The 24600-nt window shown below is 44.7% G+C and overlaps 1 protein-coding gene and 1 long non-coding RNA gene across 2 annotated transcripts in view; both read right to left on the bottom strand.

Annotated features, from left to right (window-relative positions):
* Positions 1 to 3559: 3559 nt before the first annotated feature.
* Positions 3560 to 13649, bottom strand: LOC146822101 (uncharacterized). The gene is made up of 3 exons (XR_014962808.1): positions 13588 to 13649; positions 6641 to 6730; positions 3560 to 3851 (listed from the first exon to the last, which is right to left on the bottom strand). It is a non-coding gene; the product is annotated as an uncharacterized LOC146822101 (long non-coding RNA).
* A 5377-nt stretch (positions 13650 to 19026) lies between these two features.
* LOC146822100 (adhesion G protein-coupled receptor F3-like) overlaps positions 19027 to 24600 on the bottom strand; it is a 166197-nt gene continuing 160623 nt past the window's right edge. Inside the window, exons 11-12 of the mRNA XM_085609965.1 lie at positions 21042 to 21209; positions 19027 to 19121 (exon numbers count right to left, since the gene is read on the bottom strand). Coding sequence (XP_085466091.1) covers positions 19027 to 19121; positions 21042 to 21209 — 263 coding nt within the window. The remainder of the gene's footprint in view (positions 19122 to 21041; positions 21210 to 24600) is intronic.

Here is a 24600-nt window from a genome sequence, read left to right as displayed (position 1 = left end):
TAGCACTGCCTGGTACCTAGTGCACCAGCTTCTGCCTGACCCGAAACTATTGGACACTGTGAGGAGAAGGAGAAAGGCTGAAGGGAGCGAGGTCCATCGGGCATCTCGTTGAGTGGATCCTGGGAACTGAGTGTGAGATTCGGGTGCATCGGGTCCTCTGCACTAATCGGGCCATCTTGCATGCCAGGTGGGGCTGGACTGAATCTGAAGGGCCGTAGTCCTGGTGTAGTGCTGTAGTGAAGATAGGGCCATCTCCCGATGCAGTACTTTGACCCAAAATGGAATGGTGCCCTAAGTGCATGGAATGCAGCCCCTGTATGCCAGGTGGGGGCTGTGGTGAATCTTAAGGGCTGTCACCCTGGTGCAGCGCTGTGGTGTCGATAGTCGTCACCCTGTGACCCAAAGGAAGGGCATCGCCTTGAGTGAGCAGAGAGAGATCCCTGTGTGCTAGGTGGGGGAGTCGTAGAGGAAGCAGTGAGCCATTGCCTGTGTACCGCGTGCTTTTGTGAACTCAGAGCTGCTACGTTGTCATCAGAACTTGAGTCTCAACCTCAAGTCTGGCATCGAAGACAGTGCAAGCTTACTACAACTGTGCAGTGCTGTGGAGGTGCAGATCCTGTACTGGCCACGACGATACTTCCACTCATCGCCGGCACCAGCCAAAGTTGACCATGACCCAGGACTTCTGAACGCTCCTGGGCCTTCCGTCCTCTCTCCAGCAGTAGCGGGTAAGAGTGCACCTTGAGTCACAGAGCCTTTGTGGGAGAAATCTGCTCTGCCTGGATTGCTGAGGGTGCTAGGACACTTTAGACTTTGAATAGCCTTTGTGGGACTCCTAAGACGTGTATTCTCTAGCGGAGCCTACCCAGAATGTTGCCTTAAGTAAATGGCATTCAGCCCCAGTAGTTAGAAGAGCAGGACACTGTTACCAGCATGAACAGTTGTAACACACTAACCTTATTGAAGAGTATGTTATTATTTAGTGTGTATCATATTTTGTTGTGTGTACATATACATACACACTACTTTGTATAAACTTTAGGATTTTGCTGAATATTCACTTATTGGGGTTTGTTGAACGTATATTCTCTATTTTTCTAAATTGGTTTGTGATTTTTTTGCGTTGTGTTTTCACTTTATTACTGTTTGTGTACTGCATAAATACTTTACACAGTGCCTCTAAGATACAAATGACTGCTTATCTGCCAAGTTACCAGAGAGTTAAGCCCAGGTTCATTGAGTGACTTTTGTGTATTACCCTAACAAGGATTGTGATTGTTGCTTGAGTAGGGTTTTCCTTCCTCTCAACAAATAACATAATTTCTTACACCTGGTGCAAGAATCGACACACCTCTTCGGGCTAAATTATCTGATGTTCATGTGTTTGTTTTATCTTTGGCCTGTAAAGCCTTGCTGTGGGCTCACTTTGTGGCTCTCTGTCTTTGCCGGATCAGCCCTCTTCATTCATTCCCCCTTTGTGATGTTTTTTTTTTGGAGGAAGCCTTACTTATATGTTGCTTCTTTGTTAAGCCACAGTGAAACTTTAATTTGATTCTTACTTTTTTGATGTTCAAGCCATTGAACCCAGCGCTGGCCCCTCCATTAGGGCGCTGGAGCGTCGCACTCCTCTCCACTACCCGCACATAAAACGATAAACGGGTTTTAAACCTGTTTTATTATCATTTTATTTTAATCCCCCTAGACCCGCCCCCAGGACTCTGGCGACACTGTGGTGGGGAAGTGGCAGTGCACTCCCTTGTCCCTTCTCTGCGCATGAGGGTTTGGCCTGCCGTTTCAGGCCGGCCAAACCCTCATGCGCAGTGAAGCTGGCACAGGTTCCCAGTCAGCCTGGGAGCGCAAAGTCGCAGCACTCCGGCCAAACCTGACGCTTCTTTCATGCAGCGTCTGGATTGGCCGCAGTGCAGCCTGGGGGCCAGTCCCAGAAGCAGGAAGAGCGTGATGGAGCAGACGGTCGAGGCGGCGGCGATCAGGTTGGTAATTTTTTTTAAACATATCTTTTGTCTCCTGCCCCCCTCACCTCCCTCCCAACCCCCCCAGCTCCCTAGCTCCCACCTCCGGCCCGGTCTGCCACTGTGGCAGGTGACGGGCCGCTCCTGATTGAGCCAATGAATAGTTGCTCTCTGGTTGCTGACTTTTAAAACTGTCTCTTTTATTGCAGTCACTTCCACGTGACGTGTCTGGGATTGGCAGGCGCTTTCAGTGCAGCCACTGTGACTATATTATGTTCCATCCTTACAAATTAGTTCTTTAGTGTTTTCTCTAAAAAGTGGTGTTGCCCTTCCATTTGGGGCAGGCTGTCACACTCCCTGTCTTTTTGTCTCTGCTGCCCAGCCATCTAAGGAGGAAGAAGGCAGGTTCTACTGGTTGTATCTCAAATGGGCCCTTAGCTTCTATATTGACAGGACTAGGGAACACCATTTGGACGATTAACTTTTCGTTGGGGTCGCCAATGTAAAGAAAGGGAAGCTGGACTAGAAGGGACCTTGTTAAGATGGATGGTCTTGTGTATCAAGATGTGCTACACTTTGACCCAGAAAAAGCATCTTGAGGGCCTTCGGGCTCATTCCATGAGAACCACAATTGTTGAAATCTATAAATGTGCATTAGATAAATCTGTTTGTAAACTTTGTTACCCTCCACAGCGACAAGAAACCTTGGTGTGCATGTGCTATGTAAATTAAATAAAACAGTAAATAATATATCTGCTTAGCTGTAAAATAATTTTATTGAATTTAAAAGTAGCAGTTCCCCTAATACAACCCTTTTTTAATGCACCATTGTAAATTCAATTGCAAAGTATCTTTGTTGGGGTACATGTCATAGATATTTATTTACTAGCTTTGAAACGATGGCATTTTCGAGGAATACACATGAAAAACCTTTGCTGGTTTTTTTCTTCTTTGACAATAGTAACTGCCAAGATTGAGTAGTTGGGTGGCCATAAAATAAGTGCCAGGTTGGGACACATACCGGTAACACTGGAGAATCAGACTGTGGGCAGTATGCCTTTTCTTTTCAGTAGCAAATTTATTAATGGTGAATCTGACATTATACAAAACTTGTAAAAAAAGTTATCTTCGTTTCCTGACAGAAATACATCCAAAAAGTAGCAACGAAGCATTAAGCTACTAAGAGCAGCTCAGCTGTCACTAAAAACAACCGGGGAAATATACAGAGAGCAGAGTCTGGACAGAAGAGAACACAAGGGAACAAGAAGATGAAAACATACAGACGATACATACTGGCCATTAAACTCCTCACTCCTGGTTATTAAGGACAAACAAGACCCTCATATATTGTAAGAGCACAGCTAGTGTTTATCAAGTATTGCTTACAAGGACCTAGAAGTATTGTAGTAATCTTTCTCTGATGCTTTACATTTCCAACATACTGACATGAATGCAGGCCATGTAAGGGTTGACCAATAGACATTCAGAATTACCACTGGATATGTAAATTAGATCCATTTATATATATATTGTATGAAAAGTTGTCTTGTGGACATCCTGAATGTCCGGCATGGATTCTGATCCTCTTATTTAGGACACCATTCATCTAAATGCTTAATTAACAACAAATTCTACAACATGAAATCTGCCTGCGCTTTCATAAAACTCCAACATGCCAGTCTCTGCCCAAAAGCACCTTATAGGCTGTATTCTCTTGGTACGCTGATATTATTCGTGTGTTTTCCAGGTGCGATCTTTCAATTTTCTCCTCGAGAACTTTCTAGAACCTGGTGGCCTCCATGATCTGCAGCAGGTCTCCCGCCGCGCTTTTCTGCTCTGGAGTTATTTGCTCGCTCCCATGTGGAATTGGTGAATTTTTTTCTGTGAAAACAACACACCTGCCTGTCAAATGAGCATGTGTCAAGGGCTTCATATTGTTTTTGGAAACTTCTCGACTGCAACCCTATTTATTAAATACTACAAGGTGCTTCCATCATTAAGTAGTACTCAGTGTCACATCCATTTATTTATTTATTTTAAAGGCAAAGGTAAAACGAATAAGTCTGAAAATGGACAGGAACATTTGAGGATGTGTTTAAAAGTCACAGAAAAGTAGAAGAAAGGAGAAAATGCCATATGTGCGATCCCAGTGTAGAAAAAATAAAACATTATAAAAAAATTAACACTTCCAACTAAATTCACAAATGCTCATATGTCTTGCAGTGTGGTAGTGGGATACTCAGTCAACCAAACAGCATTTGTGAAGCAAAGCCCCCTCCCACCCCACCCCCCCCTTCTGTGGGAAGAGGGAAGAAACTAGCACAGAAGGGCAAAAGAGAGGGCACACAAATGAGCAGAGAAGGCAAAAGAGAGGGCAGAAATAACGAGCAGAAAGGCAGAAACTGAGCAAAACAGGCAGATGAAAAATGAGAAGAAAAGGCAAAACAGAGCAGAAGATGGCAAAACAGAGGGCAGAAAAGGCAAAACAAGGCAGAAAGATGAACAGGAAAGACAAAACAGGCAGGAAAGGAAAAACAGAATGCAGAAAAACAAGCAGGAAACGCAAAACAGAGCAGAAGAGGGTAAAATAGAGAGCACTCAGACACACACACCCATTCACAGACCCACTCAGACACTCTCAAACCGATTCACAGACCAATCCATAGTCTTACTGAGCCACTCATAAACTAACTCACACACTCACTATCAAAGGTTAGTGGTTACATTTCGGAAACAAAATTCAAGAAACATTAGCAATTCACTTAAAAGGTTCAAAGGTTACAGGGACGTTATAGTTAGGAAGCAACATTAAAAAAAACCTTAGAAATTCACTGAAAAAGCCAAAGGTTACAGGGACGTTATAGTTAAGAAATGGAATTAAAAAACCTTAGAATTCACTAAAAACGCAAGGGTTACAGGGACGTCATAGTCAGGTTTCACTCATACAAAACCAGTGAAATTCAGCAGTTATAGTTAGCTGAACTATCACTTACACCCCGCAATGTACAGCTTATGACCTCACATATTACATCACTCATGACATGGTCAGTCATACTGTGATATAGAATAAAGATGAATGACTTACACATGGTGGATAGTCATGATCACAAGATACATGAGATCATTTATACTAGAAAACAAATTATGAGGATGAAGATCTCCCGATGGAAATCATCATGAGAGTTGTGAGTTTCACACAATCGATCACCCTCACTTATCTTTTATAAACACAATACTTGTCATGGGAATTATACATGCTACACTAGAAAAAAAGAACACAGCTTTGGCCATTCCTGGCCATGCTGGGATCGCTCTGGTCAACTGGCTAAAAATTAAAGAGAACATAAATCTACCTGCAGGAGATGCTGAAAAGGGACACGTGAGATTTGCAAGGCATTCTTCTGGCCTGTTACACAAAATTAAATACGTCGCTAGTAGACACCCCCGTTGAAGATCTCAAGCACTGCTCATCCCATTTTATGCCCAACTACTGAAAATGATACACCTCACACCTTAACCAACCTATCCAAGACCTCAAACACTTCTCATCCCTCCTCCTATTTTACGTACTACAGGAAATGATACTCCTCGCATCTCGACCGACCTGTCTAATATCTCAAACACCTCCCCTCCTTACTCCCATTTTTACATGCTACAGGAAATGATATGCCTCGCAACTAGACCGACCTGTCTAAGATCTCAAACACCTCTCCTCCTTACTCCCATTTTTACGTGCTACAGGAAATGATATGCCTCGCAACTAGAACAACCTGTCTAAGACCTCAAACACCTCTCCTCCCTACTCCCATTTTTATGTGCTACAGGAAATTATACGTCTCGTAGCTAGACAGACCTAAGATCTCAAACCCTTCTCCTCCCTACTCCCATTTTTACGTGCTACAGAAAATGATACACCTCGCAACTATATCGACCTATCTAAGATCTCAAACACTTCTCATCCCTCCTCCCATTTTTACGTTCTACAGAAAATGATACGCCTCGCAACTAAATCGACCTATCTAAGATCTCAAACACTTCTCATCCCTACTCCCATTTTGGGCCCACCCACAGGACATGATATGCTTTGCAACTAGACTGACCTATCTATGATCTCCAATACTGCTCAGCCCTCCTCCCAACAGAACTAATCCTTCTCTCCTTTCTTAAAGATAACAACACCCTTGTCTAAATTAATATGGCCATGATACATTTTGAGATGTGGAAACCCTGAGACCAAGGTAGCTTGCCTATCTAACTCCATAGTCGATTCACTGCTGAAACCTCCCCAAACTCCTAGACCTTTTATAACATTTCTCTGAAGTTGATTCAATAAAAAGGGTCATTCTAGCAAGAAATGATTAATCTCATTCCTAAAAATGATAACTTAATGACAACTGCAAACCAGTAACAGTCTTGTATCATTAATACATACGCACTGTAAGGTCTTTGCCAGATTCCCAGCCCGGAGTTTAGACAACCTTACATCATTCATGATAGGGCCAGAACAGATACAGCCATGCCCAGTTCAAGACAGTCACCACAAAAATGGGCAAACTGCCCCACTCTTCACTGGAAGACATAGATGTTGACTGTCAGGTAGCGTGATCATGTAGTGAACAGCAGCCATCAAAACAGGTATGATAGCAAACCAAGTTGCTAATGCATCTTACGTCTCATGTGTGTTTTCCCAAGGTCATAGTCGGAGGAAGAGCAGCCCGCTGAGGTGACCAGAGACTTGCAGAAACACGGTGGGGAAGCAGCTGGGGAAGAATAAATATTTGAGGGTCAACAGAAGGCAAGGTTGCCCAATCACCAAATACACTGGCAGACACAGGTACATAAACTGGGCTAAACACAACATCCACATAGACTGGCAGAAACAGGTACATAAACTGGGTTAAACACAACATCCACATAGACTGGCAGAAACAGGTACACTAACTAGGTTAAAAATGCCATCCACATACACCTTCAACACAGGCAAGTACAAATATTTCCATGATTTTCTATTGCACATGACATCTATGCATGCCATTATGTCCACCAGTGCATGTCGGAGAATTTTAAAAGGCATGCCTACCGACTTTTGGCTGATGCTGTGTCTGCCTTAAGTTGGAGTCACTGAAAATATGTAATTCTATGTCTGTGATGTTTTCGCCATAGTTATGGATTTGCTTAATTTGCCACGTACTGTATCATATGCTGCATAATTTGCAGACTTCACCCAATTTCTTTCTACCTCAAAGGGATCAAAGTCCCACACAAGAGATATATCCCTCAGGCATCACAGATCTTATAGGTATAAGCTTTTGGATAACAGAACTATATGTTAGATGTCTCGGGCATTACAGACCTCACACCGTAGAGCTGTTCCCCAAAGGACGTCCAGGTTAAGGCTTCAGCCAGAACAGCTATCTCTTGGTCCACACAGAAAGTAGAGGTTCCAGCCTCAGATAGCTGTGCTATCGCTCAGTCTGCACAGATCTTACTGATATACGAACTAGACCAGACTGGTGGACAGATTTTTTCACCAAAATGTTCAATTGAATCCTCGATTCTTGGAACATGCAGGAAAATTGGAGAGGGGCAATCATTAGACCTATCCAGGATATCCAGGATATACAATGAATCCCAAAAATTATAGGTTAGTAAATGTATTGGATATCAGTGAAAAGGTGTTTTCTAAAACAATCTTGGGAAAATTTAAGGAGTGGGCTGAGGAAACCCAAATTGTGCCTCCACAGCAGGGTGGCTTCAGGGAGGGCCACTCTACAATCGATTACTGCTTCGCGTTATGGGCAATGGCTCATAAATCGATGGAACTGGGGAGTAATCTGTTCTGCTGTTCCGTAGACACCCGGGCCGCATTTGACCTGGTAGACATCGAAAGGCGGTCTCCTGTCTACAATTCAAGGGTTACATCGTCAGAATTGGGCCCAGGTTATCTTGGACACAGAGGGAGCACTGTCACAGAAGAAACTGATTGAAAATTGGTTAAGGCAGGGGTGTGTCTTGGCCCTGTTACTCTTTTCCTTATTTATAGCTGATTTGCCAGCCATTCTGAGAAAGGTGCCAGTCCAAAAATAGATGGGAAACAAATCGCATGCTTGCTTTATGCAGACCATTTGGTGATTGTGGACCAAACTGAGATAGGTCTGCAAAGAAAGCTTAAAGTGTTTGGTGAGTACTGTAGTTGTAAGAGATTAACAGTAAACTTGGAAAAAACTAAGATTTTGTGCTTTATCAAAAGGAGGAAGATTTTCAACAGATTCCTAGGCTCCATAAAATTGGAGATACTTAAGGAGTACAAATACCTAGGAATTTGGGGGCATATCATCAAGGGCTGGCGATAAAATTATTGCCGCTTTAGCATCCGTTTTCGGAAGAAAAGCGGCGATAATTTTATCGCCCTATCAGCATGGACACGCTAACGAGTGGATCCATGCCTTAGCGCCCTTCTCCTTAGCGCCTCGCCTCGCATTGCTAATGGGATGCGAGGTAGGCATTCCCGACAGGAATCTAGCGAAAATAATCACTAACCCGGCTTCTCCCTATCAACAAGGGAATCACTATCCCACCTAGTGACTTAAAAAGTAGCGCTAACCGGGTATATCGCCGGTTTCTTACGCCTGCTATTTTTATTACTTGGCCATACGTGTCACGTGTATGGATTGTCATGCTAAGTCCACATCTCCCTATTTACTATATTTGCCCTAACGCTGTGTTTTATCTCAGGAAATGCTGCGATAATGCCGAATTACACCACTATTGCCGGGATTTCTATCGCCTCGGCGATGCGCGTTGCTAATAGTGCGCTGACTGGGTGATAGAATCTGGCGATAGGCGGCATTAGAATTGTGCACGCTAAACACGGCCAGCGATAATTATCGCTGGCCGTTGATAATATGCCCCTTGGTTTGAGAAATCTATGAAGTGGGAAGTACTTTTGGATGCATTAACACTGCGGGCTCTATCCTTGGTTAGTGGCCTGAGGAAATTCAATAATATCTATGGAGAAATGATGGATAGACCAGTTCTGAAGGCTTACACGGCTATGGTACCACCTCAGTTTTTATATAGGGCTGAATTGCTATTCCTAAGTGGTAAGAGGAAGTGGGATGCGGAAGAAAGGAAAAGTGTTAAAAAATTATTGTCCCTAACCAGATCCTCTACGATCCAGGCAATAAGACTAGAAACCGAAATGGTTTCTTGGGAGAAAATGGCAAGCATGGCACTAATAGGATTCTGGCAACTCCTGGGCGGTGAAGAGGAGCAAAAAGTTTTCATTTGGTGTAAACGTGAGATCCTACAGAGTGAAATGAGGTGGGCAAAGGGGGTCACAGAAACTGTAGCAACGGTGTGCAGGGATTTGAGGGTTGATGTATGCCAGCAGAACTTTCATCTTACCATAAGTAAGAGGGGACTTAGGACAATAGGGAAAGAAATATCACAGGAGCAGGATAGGAAATACTTGAACGGGAAAAGATCTGTATGTTTTATGATAAAATCGTGGCAAGACGGTCAACAGTTCCCATATATGGATATACTTCCCAATTGTTGGCTAAGGAGAGAATTATTAAAAATAAGGATTGGGATAAATCCATGTTATGGAAATGATAGGTTTAAAAGGGCCATGACTGACTATGAAGGGAAATGTACCTGTAACTTAGGCACAAAATGCAATATTTTGCACATCTTATTAGAATGTCTAAATGTTCTTGATGCACGTAAACTGTGGTTACGACCAGTCTACCTAAAATTTGAGGTTACTACCAGTCTACCTAAAATTTGAGGTTAGGAATCGCAAACAGGCAATAGACCTGTTAACTGAAATGCACTCACTAGATGTAGCATGTGCAATAGGGAAGTTTATGCTTGATGTTAAAAAAGTTTTTTTTTAATTTGTAGAATGGATGTTTTATTATTAGTATTGTTTTAATGAAATGTACTCCAGTTTTTATAAATAATACTTGGAATCTAAATAATTGTTATATAGAATCTATTTTTATATTTAAGAAGATTCTTCTAATGGATTTGGAGTTTTATACTATTTTATAGTTCTTAGTTCTAGATGGTTTTTAAATCGCGATTTTATGTTTGTATGTCTGTACATGTTTAAGGACCTAAGGTCTAAATAAACAAACCTTTATCTGACTGACTCAGCAGAGCTGTCTCTCATGTTACACGGATGTGACAGTATGAGGCCTTACACAGAAGCGCCATCCCTCAGGTGACATTGCTCCTCTGACGTGTTATGAGTATAACTTGAAATGAATAAGGCAGGTTGTTCAGGATCACGCAGAGCATCAGCAAGGGGAACAACACTTATCTTGCCTACACTTTCCTCCCGTCCCTCGTTCCTCCCTCTGCCTAGTGCACAGTTTCTCACTCGTGTCTTCTCCTTCTTTCAGCCCTCCATACTCCTTCTTTCTCTAGCCTTTGCTTTCACACCATCTAAGCATCTATTTCATGGGCAGCCTCTCTAACCCTAACACTTTGAGATAACAAGTTTTATTACAATTGAAACTTTCCCCGAGTATGCCCCACCAGTTCCCGGATACCCTGATGTTGATTGAGCGGCCGGAGATGCTGTGAATGAGCTGCAGACTGACCCGCTACTAAAGGGCTGTGAGGGGCTCAAGGCTTGAAAGGGTGCAGGGTACCCTGGTGTGTGAGATGCTAGGTACTCGGGTATGGTAGGGGTTGTCAGACATCCTGTTGAATGGGCCAGAGGACAGCATGTTGAGTGACTGGGCCGCAGCGCAGCCTGTTGAGCGAATGGGCCGCAGCGCAGCTTGTTGATCAAATTGGGCACAGGGCAGCATGTTGAGTAAATGGGCTGCAGAACAGCATGTTGAGTGAATGGGCCACAGTGCAGCCTGTTGAGTTAATGGGCCGCAGGGCAGCATGTTGAGCAAATGGGTCGCAGGGCATCCTGTAGAGTGACTGGGCCGCAGCGCAGCCTGTTGATTGAATGGGCTGCAGGGCAGCTTGTTGAGCAAATGGGTCGCAGGGCAGCTTGTTGAGTGAATGGACTGCAGAACAGCATGTTGAGAGAATGGACCGTATAGCAGCATGTTGAGAGAATTGGCCGTATGGCAGCATGTTGAGTGAATGGGCCGCAGCGCAGCCTGTTGAGTGAATGGGCGGCATGGCAGCATGTTAAGTAAATGGGCCGCAGGGAAGCCTGTTGAGTGAATGGGCAGTAGGGCAGCATGATGAACGAATGGGCCGTATAGCAGCACATTGTGAATGTGCCGCAGGGAAGCATGTTGAATGAATGGGCCACAGGGCAACATATTGAGTGAATGGGGCGTAGGGCAGCATATTAAGTGAATGGGGCGCAGGGCAGTGTGATGAGTGAATGGGCCGCAGGGCAGCATGATGATTGAATGGGCCGCAGTGCAGCCTGTTGAGTGAATGGGCCGCAGTGTAGCCTGTGGAGTGAATGGGCCGTAGGGCAGCATGTTGTCGAATGTATGGCAGCATTTTGTGAATGGGCCGCAGCGCAGTATGTTTAGTGAATGGACCACAGGGCAGTATGTTTAGTGAATGTGCCACAGGGCAGCATGTTGATTAAATGGGACACAGTGCAGAATATTGAGTGAATGGGACGGAGGGCAGTGTGATGAGTGAATGGCTGCAAGGAAGCATGTTGAGTGAATGGGCTGCAGGGAAGCATGTTGAGAATGGGCCACAGGGCAGCCTGTGGAGTGAATGGGCCGCTGGACAGCATGTTGAGAGAATTGGCCGTATGGCAGCATGTTTGAGTAAATGGGCCGCAGGGCAGCCTGTTGAGTGAATGGGCCACAGTACAGTCTGTTGAGTGAATGGGCTGCAGGGCAGCTTATTGAGTGAATGGGGCACAGGACAGCCTGTTGAGTGAATGGGCCACAGGCCAGCTTGTTGAGTGAATGGGCCGTAGGGCAGCCTATTGTCAAATGGGCCATATGGCAGTATGTTGTGAATGAGCCGCAGCGCAGTATGTTTAGTGAATGGGCCACAGGGCAGTATATTTAGTGAATGAGCTCAGGGCAGCATGTTGATAAAATGGGACGTAGGGCAGCACATTGAGTGAATGGGGCACAGGGCAGTATGATGAGTGAATGGGCCGCAGGGTAGCATGTTGAGTGAATGGGCTGTAGGGAAGCATGTGAGTGAATGGGCTTCAGGATAGCATGTTGCGTGAATGGGCAACAGGACAGCATGTTATGATAGGGCCGCGGGCAGCATGTTGAGTGAATGGGCTACAAAACAGCATGTGAAGTGAATGGGCAACAGGACAGCATGTTATGAATGGGCTGCAGGGCAGCGTGTTAAGCAAATGGGCCCCAGGGGAGCGTTTTGAGAGAATGGGCCGCAGCGCAGTTTGTTGAGCAAAAGGGCTATAAGACAGCCTGTTGAGTAAATGGGTCTCAGGGCAGCCTGTTGAGTGACTGGGTAGCAGGGCTGCCTGGAGAGTTAATGGGTTGCAGGGCATCCTGTTAAGTAAATGGGTCGCAGGGCAGCCTGTTGAGTGAATAGGTCGCAGGGCAGACTGTTGAGTTAATGGGTCGCAGGGCAGCCTGTTGAGTTAATGGGTCGCAGCATAGTATGTTTAGTGAATGGGCCGCAGGGGAGCATGGTGCGTGAATGTGCTGCAGGGTAGCATATTGATTGAATGGACCGCAGGGAAGCATATTGAGTGAATGTGGCGCAGAGAACCATGTTGAGTGAATGGGTCGCAGGGCAGCATGTTAAGTGAATAGGCTGCCGTGCAGCATGTTGTGTGAATGGGCTACAGGACAGCATGTTATGAATGGCCCGCTGGCAGCATGTTGAAGGAATGGGCTGCAAGACAGCATGTTGAGTGAATGGGCAGTAGGACGGCCTGTAGAGTGAATGGCTGCAGGACGGCATGCTGAGTGAATCGGCTGCAGGGCAGCATGTTGGGTGAATGGGCCGCAGGGCAGCATGTTGAGTGAATGGACCGCTGGGCAGCATGTTCAGTGAATGGGCCACAGGGAAGCTTATTTTGTAAATGGGCCGCAGGCAGCATGTTGAATGAATGGGTCGCAGGGCAGCATGTTGGGTGAATTGACCCCAGGGCAGCATGTTGAGTGTAATGAATCCTCTCACCTCAAAACCAGTCTGCCCATCACATGCTCCTGGTAGGCCTGAGTTCTTGGTGACTCCCCTGCCCTCTGACTTATGTGTCTCGCACCCTGGGGTTAGAAGCTCGGGCCTTCAGTGAGTGAATATGTGTCTGATACTCTGGTGGCATTGTTAGGGATTTGTTAAGATTCACACATGTGCACTGTTATTTTCCAGAGACTCTGGAGAACTGATTTGTAATAGTGAACTGTTTAAGAACTGAAAGGCAAAAGACTTGTGTTGCCGGTTCATGGGAGGCACTTGTCATCCGTCGTTGTGCACATTGCTCACAACACAGGCAAAGCAGTTTGGCAGCATGCATTCATGTGTAAACTGCTGCTTGTGGCCCATGTGCACGGGTGAATCTTAATTAAGGACTCATTACCACAATACACGTACAAAGGCGTGCTCATACAGGTAGCAGCTATTTAAACTGCTCCTGCCAGCACTCAGCGCTTAGCCTCATGAATGGATTGACGCTCACCTGCTACTGTAGCATCCCTGTGATCCCAGCTCAGAGTCTCCAGTCCCGCTGTCGGCATTCGGATTCCAGCATTTTCTGCGACGACAGCAGTCCAGGTTTCAGCTCCCCTAAACATAGGCAACTCCCAGGAGTTCCTACGACGGCAGCGGTCTAGCCTTTTACGACTTCCTGCAAAGAGAGAAATCAAACAACAAACTTTGAAGATGAACTAGTGTATCTGGTAGGAAAACAAGAGACAAACCAGGTAACAGCATTTTTTCGCACAGGATTTGAGATAAAGAGTGCAAGGATACGTATTAGCATGTGATATACATTGACTCCTCTGGGATATATTGTGCTGCAAGCCAATTGTGTTGCATGGAACTTTCCAAGCCACTGTACACTTGATGTACAAGCTTAAGAAAAGAGACCAGTGTGTTAGTGGCTTACGTGCCAACTTTGTCTTTGAAAAGTAGCATTGTGACAAACAGACTGGGCACTCCTGAACAACAGAAAAAGATCAACGCAAATTTGATTGTTTAACATTTATGAGCCTTCATATGGTGTATTATGCTGAATCAAAGCATCTAGGCTAATGCTGTTGGCATGAACACATAAAGTATATTGCAGATAATAATCAGTAAAACACATACTGTGTGTTATATGTCAATGTGGAAGTTGGTAGTCCCTTGATAGCAGTTTATGTCTGCTCATTACAGGTACGCCCTGCAAATAGAACACAAGCACTGAATTGTGTAGCATCCAGAGCTGCAGCCCAAAAAGTCCCAAAGCATTCGGCTTCCAGGGTAACAGTCTGGTGGCGCAGACTTGAACTTTGAACATCAAGTATTATTTCTCTCTATCTCACTTTTCCCAACCCCTCTTCCCTTTGGGGACTACTGTCAGCGCAGTGTTTCCTAACATCACTGCTACCTGAAGTTAGTCAGCAGATGGATTTGGGGACAATCTTTGCCCAATCGAAACCATCTGGAGTTTCAGTTTGAGTGGCTCACAACAATTGGTGTTCCCTTTGGGCGATGGCATGGAGGATCTGGCACAGGCCATGGCTGGCGCTCCCTCAAAAACTGAACAGCTAACCACAATTATTCAGACACTGAATTAGAGATGCAACAGCTGAAAGATGAGAATTGTGCCTTAAAAGGGAAGGTGCAAAAATGTTGTAAGAAAGAACATCTTCTCACTAACAAGGGCGCACTTAATATACGATGAAACTCGCTGGTTTCTTCATCAGTTTTCTTTTATTATTCAACATTTTTTGATCGTTAACTCTTAAGGTCTAACCGCTTAAAAATATAATAAAGAATGCCTAGTGGCTACAATTTTTTTTTTAAATTGAAAGCAAAAAACAAGCGACATTGGTAGTGCAACAACCTTCATCTGGTAAGGAAACATCAGCGAAAATGGTGGTGACAACTATACTCAGCGAGATTATAACTAACAAGGTGTAGGGCAAAGAGACAAAATCTAAAGCACTAGAAACGATCACTCAATCAACTTACTCGGGGCACAAAAGGTCTCTGCAGCTGTTGGAATTACACACTCGGCGTGTAGCGTTAATGCCGAGATAAGTGGCTAGTTAAATCATGCAGGATAGGTCTATTTATATCACATGGTGCAAAGATAAGAGTTACGCTGTCATTGGCTCCCAAGTGAACCAATGAGAATAGGAGGCTGTGAATGAACCAATGGTTACGCGCACAAAATGTAAAGCTGTCATTGGCTCCCAAATGAACCAATGAAAATGAAAAGCTATGAATGAACCAATAGTTACACACACATAAGGTAACAAATGAACTGGGACTTCTGTGCTTACACAAAAAGTGTGTATGCGAAAAGTGAACAATAAAGTTAAACATACGAAAAGGAAAAAATTGAAAAAATTCGATAATACATATCAAACAGAGTTAACAGATCCATGTCAGTAGAAACATGATGTAAGGACCAAAGGGTGCCTATTACCGATGCTGAATAATGAGAATTCAAATTATAAAAAACACATATATTCAATACGATCGTTAATCCCAAAAGGATGGGAACAGTTCAATTTCTTAATCCAAAAATATTCAGCTCGTAGTCTTTGTTTAGTGGGATCCATGTCGCGGCGTTGTTGAATCGTTTCAAGTATAGTAAAGCGTAGTTGTGATATTTGGTGACCCGCTTCTGTCCAATGATTTGCTACAGATGATTTTAAATTCTTCATCCTGATATTGCTCTTATGTTCAGTAATACGAACTTTCACTTTACGCTCAGTTTGTCCAACGTATACTTTGCCACATGGGCATTTAATGGCGTAGACACAATTCACTGTATCGCAAGTGCTTGTGTAATTGAGGGCTATGGGGTAACCCTTAGTGGGATGGGTGAATTCTTTACCAATAATGACATTGCCACAATGAATACAGTTTTGGCATTGAAGCATGCCACGCCAATTCTGTGTAGATTTCTTAGGAACATTCAACAGTTCTTTGAGATTTTTAGAGCGTTGAAAGGCAAAAGTGATTTTATCATCATATAGATTATTTAGATCTGGTTCCATTTGTATGATTCTCCAGTGTTTGGTGATGGCTTTCTGTATTTTTTGTGATTCAGTGGAGTATTTTAATACACATACTGTTTTCTTCATTTCTTTAGAATTGGTGATACATTGTTGAAGAAGGTCATCTCTTGATTGCAACGATATTTTGTCAAGGGATGTTAGTAAAACACTTTCAGGGTAACCTCTCATTCTGTATTTCATTGTTTGTTTCTCAAGGGTGGTTTTTAAATCTTCTTGATTAGATACAATACGTTTCATTCTTATGAACTGGGAGGTAGGTAGATGTTTCTTCAGTGATTCTGGATGAAAACTTTGGAATAGTAGACTAGAATTTTTGTCCGTTTTTTTAATATGAAGTTGGGTGGAAATTTGATTTTGATCAAGTTTCACAATGACATCCAAAAATACAATAGATTTTTCTTCAATACAATGAGTGAATTTAATCCGATCATTATGCATATTCAAGTTGGTGATGTTGTTTTCAAGTTGTGTACGAGATCCCTTCCAAATCGCTGATGTTTCCTTACCAGATGAAGGTTGTTGCACTACCAATGTCGCTTGTTTTTTGCTTTCAATTTTAAAAAAATTTTGTAGCCACTAGGCATTCTTTATTATATTTTTAAGCGGTTAGACCTTAAGAGTTAACGATCATGTGTAATGTAATCTAATTTGTGGTTATATGCATTTAAAATTCATGATTAATTCACATGTATTAGACTGTATGCTTGAGTAAAGCTAATGGTCCTGTCTCATTTACTTTTAGACCCCTGAAGAAGGGTCAGACCTTTATTTGACCCGAAATGCATTGGGTGGACATCTAAGGTTGTCATGAAAATTTATTTTCACCTGATTGGAAATGAACGATGAATATGATTGTCAATATGAACTGACAAAGTTTTGAAATTCATTTGGAGTTAAAAAATTTTGAATAATAAAAGAAAACTGATGAAGAAACCAGCGAGTTTCATCGTATATTAAGTGCGCCCTTGTTAGTGAGAAGATGTTCTTTCTTACAACATTTTTGCATTGATAAAGACACGCTGGGACTTCGTGTTTCACAAGGTGCGCCGAAACTATATTGTTAAACCGTCCACATACCTTAGAGTGCACGGGGATCACACAGTTATAATTAAAAGGGAAGGTGACACAACAACATAGAGTTTGGTTTACACAATGGAGGGACACTATCCGACCGTCCTCAGTTTGTATAAATTCGGGGGGCTCAGACCTTAACCACTACACCAACATCCACACATCCACCAGAATTTGCAAGTGGCTGTCATGAACCCTAGCCCAATACCTTTGGCTAATCCTGAAAGAGTCTATGGAGACAGAACACGTTTTGCTGTTTTCATGAGTCAATAACAGTTGCATTTCCTTTGCAAACCTCAAATTTTTCCACCGGATGAGTTCAACATTGCCTTAATCATTTTTTATTTAGGTGGTGTGGCAGTCAACTGGTCTATCCCTTTCATTTAAAAAAACAATCCTCTTTTATATGACCACACAGCCTTTAAAGAGGCCATGACTCAACTCTTTTACCTGAAGTATATCATGACCATCAAGACGCGTTTGACCCAGTGAAGGCCACCCAGCTACCTACACACAGAATCTATGATTGTCCCATTGAAATCATTCCAGGGGCAGTCCTTCCCTGCAGTTGAGTATATGATCTTACGAAGCTGGGAACACAGTATTTACGTAAATATCTTGATGAGCAATTATCCCTAGAATTCATAAGACATTCCACCTCGCCCATTTCCTCACCCATTTTCTTTATCCCAAAGAAGAATGGGTAATTACGGGTCTGTATTGACTATAGATCAGTTAACAAGACCACAATTAAAAAACGTTATCCAATACCCCTGAATCTGGTCCTTTTGGACCAGGTTTGGGGATCCACCATTTACACCAAGTTGGATTTATGCAGTGCCTATCACCTTATACGCGTAAAGGAAATAAATGAATGAAAAACAGCCTTCAGAACAAAATGTGAGCTCTTTGGATACACTGTGATGCTCTTTGGGCTGTGTAATGCCCCATCAGCCTATCAATATTTCGTTAATGAAGTACTCCATCAGTTCCTGGATATTTGTGCCATCGTCTATATATCGACGATATTCTTATTTATTCAAAAACTGAGCAAGAATACGTTCAGCATGTGTGGGCTGTTTTACAGTGGTTAGGGGGACATGCCTTATTTACCAAACTGGAAAAATGCTCCTTTCATGTGAGGACTATGGAGTTCCTTGGCTACCATTTAGCTCCAGAAGGGATAAACATGGTTCGAAAAAAGTCGGAAGCCGTTTTATCTTGGCCATCCAATACCACAGTAAAAGAGGTCTAGTGAGTCCTTGGCTTTGCCAATTTTTACAGGCAGTTTATTCAGCAATGTTCCAAAACTGAGATACCTATCACCCATTTGTCAAAAAAAGGGCCCTTTGCATGGTCAGACGATGCTGAACAAGCCTTCCGTGGTTTGAAAAATAAATTTATAACAGCCCCCATGCTGCAACATTCAAACCTAGATCAGACGTTCTTTGTGGAAGCGAAGGCTTCACAAGTCACGGTTAGAGGAGTGCTATTATAAAAGGATCCAAAGATGGGTCAGCGACATCCCGTGGCCTTTTATTCATAGAAGCCTCTGCCTGCAGAACAAAATCATGCAAAATGTAAACATTTGCCAATAAAGGCAGTCTTCACGGAATGGTGGCACCATTTACTGAGGCCAAACACAGAATCACAATCTTCACAAATCATACCAACCTTCAATTCTTTGGATCTGTAAAGGCTCTAACTCTACTACAAATGTGCTGCTTGCATTTCTTTAGTGAGTTTGATTTTCTTATCAAATATCGACCATTGACAAAACAATTGCAGTCTGACATTCTCTCCAGGCTAGGCTATTCAGAGGTTAGTGAGAAACACGCTTCTCCACCACCTTGCAGACCATCCAGTAAACCTGTGGCTGTCACTGAGGTAGATACCTTCTTGCACTCTGTAAAAGAAGCACTCAAACCATTCAAAGCACAGGAATGGACACATGATCCCAAGCACATTATAAAAGATGGTTATTACTTGCATGAATACATTTTACATACCAGCCGAAGATTTGAAACACAAAATAAGTTCTTGGCACCATGATTCTGCATTAGCAGGTCATCCTGGAGTCCAGAAAACCTTTGATATATGTTCAAGGAACTTCTGGTGGAATACTATGCACCATGACATACAAACGTATGTTAACACCTGCCCAGTATGCACCTGCAATAAAGCACAACACATAGCACCGCAGGGTCTTCACCAACCACTACCTCTTGCACCTTGGCACACCATTAGTCTTGACTTTATCATGGATTTGCCAGAATCCAACAAATACACTACAGTTCTAGTGGTAGTAGATTCACTTTCCAAGATGGCCCATTTAATACCCTTAACAGGGGTTCCAACAGCCACAGAGTTCAGCAATATTTTCCTCCATCACATAGTAAAATTACACGGCCTGCAAAGATAATTTCTGATCATGGACCACAGTTCACCTTAAAGTTCTGTAAGGCGTTGTGTACAACATTAGGGATTGAGGAAGCCCTCTCCTCCGCATATTACCTCCAAACAGACGGACATACTGAACGGATCAACCAAACCTTTGAACAGACCCTGAGATGTCATATGAACACTGTCACCAGTCGCTGGAATCAGGCCCTAAGCTTAGCAGAATTTACATATAACAACAGTCAGCATATCGCCTTAGGATGTTCCCCTTTTTATTATCTCACAGGCTTTCATCCTCGGACACTCCCGATCGCTATGCCAGACACAGCTACTCTAATGCCCTCTGTATTGGAACACCTGAAGGAATTACAAGACATATAAGACTAGGCCAAGAGAAGTCTAGTCAAAGCAAAAACAAACATGAAAACACAACCCGATAACCACCGAACCCTTGAGCCTTGGAGATTTTGTATGGCTTTCCACACGTCACATCAGGTTGGAAGGCTACAAAAACTGCAACCACGCTTCATTGGCCCCTTTTCCATTGAGAAACTACTGACCCTCATCACAATCCGGTTACGATTGTCCCAAGAATACAATGTACACCTCATCTTCCATATCTCATTGGTCAAACCCCATCATCCAGAAACTTGTAAGGACTCTCCAACTTTTCCAATTCTAGTGGGTGATCATCAGGAACATGAAGTGCAATGTTTCCTGGACACAAACTGTGTCCATGGTGAATTGTACTACCTCATAGACTGGAAAGGGTATGATCCTTCAGAGCATTTGTGGGAACCAGCTTCATTCGTCCATGCTCCTCGTCTAGTATGACGTTTTTATGCGCCTAATTCCTCCAAGCCCCACCCTGTTGTGCGGACCTTGGGAGGGGCGGATGTCATGAATCCTCTCCCCTCAAAACCGGTCTGCGCCATCACATGCTCCTGGTAGCCCATACTTAGGCCTGAGTTCTTGTTGGCCCCCTCCCCTGTGAAGTATGAGTTTCACACCCTGGTGATAAAAAGTACGGACGTCAGTGAGTGAATATGTGTCTGATATCCTGGTGGCAGTGGTAGGGGCTTGTTAAGATAGACACACGTGCACTGTTATTTTCCAATGATTCTGGTGAACTGTTTTATTATATAGTGAACTGTTTAAGAACTGAAAGACAAAAGACTTGTATAGGAGGTTCACGAGGGGCACATGTTAACCACTGTGTGCACATTGTTCACAAGACAGGCACAGCAGTTTGGCAGCACGCGTGCAAGTGTAAACCGCTACTTTTGGCCCATGTGCACAGGCGGATCCCAATTAACGACCCATTACTGCAGCACATGTACAAAGGCTCGCTTGTGCAGGTAGTGGGTATTTAAACTGCTCCTCGCCAACACTCAGCGCTTAGCCTCATGAAAGGATCAGTGCTCACCTGCTACTGCAGCATTCCAGTGATCCCTGCTCAGTGCCTCCAGTCCCGCTGTTGGCATTTGGATTCCAGCGCTTCCGGTGACCGCAGCAGTCTGGTTTCCGGCTTTCCTGAACATCTGCAACTTCCAGGAGTTCCCACAATGGCAATCGTCTAGCCTTTTACAACTTACTGCAAAGAGAGAAAACACACAACAAACAGTGAAGACAGACTAGCGTTTCTGGAAGGAAAGCAGCAGACTAACCAGGTAACAACATTTCTTAGCACATAATCTGGGATAAAGACTGCAAGAGTATGTATTGGCGTGTGACATACATGGATACTTCTTGGAGATATTGTGCTGCACAAAACTGACCTGTGAGCCAATTGTGCTGAATGGAACTCAACAGGCCACTGTATACTTGTTGCATCAATTGTTGCTGGGTCACATGCCACCTATGTTAGGACTTTGTCTTTAAAAAGTAGCATTGTGAGATTGTGACAAACAGACTGGGCATTCCTGAACAATATAGAAAGATCAATGTAATTGCGATTGTTTAACAGTTATGAGACTTCATATGGTGTAATATGTAGGATCAAAGCATTCTAGGCTAACAATGTTGGTATGAATTCGTAAAGAATATTGCAGACAATAATCCGTACAACACGTACTATGTGTCATATGTCAACGTGGAAGTTGGTTGTCGTTTGGTAACAGTTTATTTCTGCTCATTAAAGGTGCAGCCTTGCCAACAGAACACAAGCATAGAATTACCCAGCATCTAGTGCCACAGCCCGAAAGTCCCAAAGCACTCGGCTTCCAGTGAAACAGTCTGGTGCTGCAGACCTGGGCCTTGAATATCGGGTTTTGTTTCTCTCTCTGTTTTACCAACCATCCTTCCCTTTGGGGACTACGGTCGGGGCATTGTGTCCTTTTTTCACTGCTACATGCAGTTAGTCCTCATAAGGATTTGAGGACAGTCTTCACCCAATTGGAACCACCTGGAGTTTCAGGTGAGTAGATCGCAAGAGAGTGAGAGGGCCACAGGGCAGCTTGTTGAGACAATGGTTTACAGAGCAGAATGCTGAGTGAAAAAGCCGCAGGGCAGCATGTTGAGTGAAAGGGTTGCAGGGAAGCTTTTTGAGTAAATGGGATGCAGGGCAGCAGGTTGAATGAATGGGCTGCAGGGTAGCATGTGAGTGAATGGGCCACAGGGCAGCATGTTGAGCGAATGGGCCGCAGCGCAGCATGTTGAGCAAATGGCCCCAGGGCAGCGTGTTGTGTGAATGGGTTGCAGGGCAGCATATTAAGTGTTTGGGCCTCAGAGCAGCATGGCTAGTGAATGGGCCGCAGGACAGCATGTTGAGTGTATGGTCCACAGGGCAGCATGTTGACTGAATGGGCCGCAGGGCATCCTGTTGAGCAAATGGGACCCAGGGCAGCATATTGTGAGTGAATGGGCCACAGGGCAGCGTGTTGAGCTAAGGGGCTGCAGGAGAGCATGTTGAGTGAATGAGCCGCAAGGCAATATGTTGAGTAAATGGGCTACAGGGCAGTATGTTGAGTGAATGGGTCGTAGATTAGAACAGACTGTTGATTAAATGGGCCACAGGGCAGCATGTTGTGAATGGACTGCAGGGCAACATTTTGAGTGAGTGGGTTGCAGGGCAGCATGTTGGGTGAATGGGCCGCAGGGGGGCCTGTTGAGTGAATGGGCCACAGGAAAGCATGTTGAGTGAATCGACCGCAGGGCAGCATGTCACAGGGCAGCATGTTGAGTGAATGGGTCACAGGGCAGCATGTTGAGTGAATGGGCCGCAGGGCAGCATGTTGAGTGAATGGGTTACAGGGCAGCATGTTGAATGAATGGGCCGCAGGGCAGCATGTTGAGTGAATGGGTTACAGGGCAGCTTGTTGAGTGAATGAACCGCAGGGCAGCATGTTGAGTGAATGGGCCGCAGGGCAGCATGTTGAGTGAATAGGTTACAGGGCAGCATGTTGAGTGAATGGGCCACAAGGCAGCATTTGTAGTGAATGGGCCGCTGCGCATCATGTTGAGTGCATGGGCCACAGGGCAGCGTGTTGAGTCAATGGGGTCCAGGCCAGCATGTTGAGCAAATAGGCCGCAGGACAGCATGTTGAGTGAAAGGGCCACAGGGCAGAATGTTGAGTGAATGGGCCGCAGGGCAGCATGTTGAGTGAATGGGCCGCAGGGCAGCATGTTGAGCGAATGGGCCACAGGCAAGAATGTCGAGCGAATGAGCCCCAGAGCAGCATGTTGCGTGAATGGGCCGCAGGGCAGCATATTGAGTGAATGGGCCACAGGGCAGTATGTTGAGCTAAGGGGCTGCAGGAGAGCATGTTGAGTGAATGGGCCGCAAGGCAATATGTTGAGTAAATGGTCTACAGGGCAGCATGTTGAGTGAATGGGCCAGAGAGCAGTATGTTGAGTGAATGGGTCGTAGATTAGAACTCACTGTTGAGTGAATAGGCTGCAGGGCAGCATGCTGATTAAATGGGCCACAGGGCAGCATGTTGAGGGAATGGGCCACAGACCAGCATGTTGAGTTAAGGGGCCACAAGGCAGCATGTTGTGAATGGACTGCAGGGCAGCATTTTGAGTGAACGGGTTGCAGGGCAGCATGTTGGTGAATGGGCCCCATGAAGGCATGTTGAGTGAATGGGCCACAGGAAAGCATGTTGAGTGAATCGACCGCAGGGCAGCATGTTGGGTGAATAGGCTGCAGGGCAGCATGTTGAGTGAATGGGTCACAGGGCAACATGTTGAGCGAATAGGCCGCAAGGGAGCATGTTGAGGGAATGGGCCCCAGGGCAGCATGTTGAGTGAATGGGCCGCAGGACAGCATGTTGAGTGAAAGGGCCACAGGGCAGAATGTTGAATGAATGGGCCGCAGGGCAGCATGTTGAGCGAATGGGCCGCAGGCAAGCACGTCGAGCGACTTGGCTGCAGTGCAGCACGTTGAGTGACTGTGCCCTCGGACAGCATGTTGAGCGAATTGGCTGCTGGGAAGCATGTTGAGCAAATGAGGTGCAGGACAGCATGTTAAGTGAATCTGCGGCAGGGCAGCATGATGTGAATGGGCCGCAGGGCAGTATGTTGAGTGAATGGGCTGCAGGACATCACATTGAGCGATTAGGCAGCAGTGCAGCATTTTGAGCAAATGGGCTGCAAGATGGCATGTTGCATCATTGGGTCGCAGGGCAGCATGTTGTGTGAATGCGCTGAAGGGCAGCATGTTGATTGAATGGGTAGCAGGACAGCATGTAGAGTGAATGGGTCGCTGGGCAGCATGTTGAGTGAATGGGTTACAGGGCAGCATGTTGAATGAATGGGCCGCAGGCAGCATGTTGAGTGAATGGGTCACTGGGCAGCATGTCAAGTGAATAAGTCGCTGGGCAGCATGTCGAGTGAATGGGCCTCTGGGCAGCATTTTGTGTTAATGGGCCATAGGGCAGCATGCATATTGTGTGAATGGGCCGCTGGCCAACATGCTGTGTGAATGGGCCGCAGGACAGCATATTGAGTGAATGGGCAACTGGGCAGAATGTTTAGTGAACGGG

Source organism: Triturus cristatus, chromosome 6, assembly GCF_964204655.1.
Source record: "Triturus cristatus chromosome 6, aTriCri1.1, whole genome shotgun sequence".
NCBI lineage: Eukaryota > Metazoa > Chordata > Amphibia > Caudata > Salamandridae > Triturus > Triturus cristatus.
This window is presented reverse-complemented; position numbering and strand designations above follow the sequence as displayed.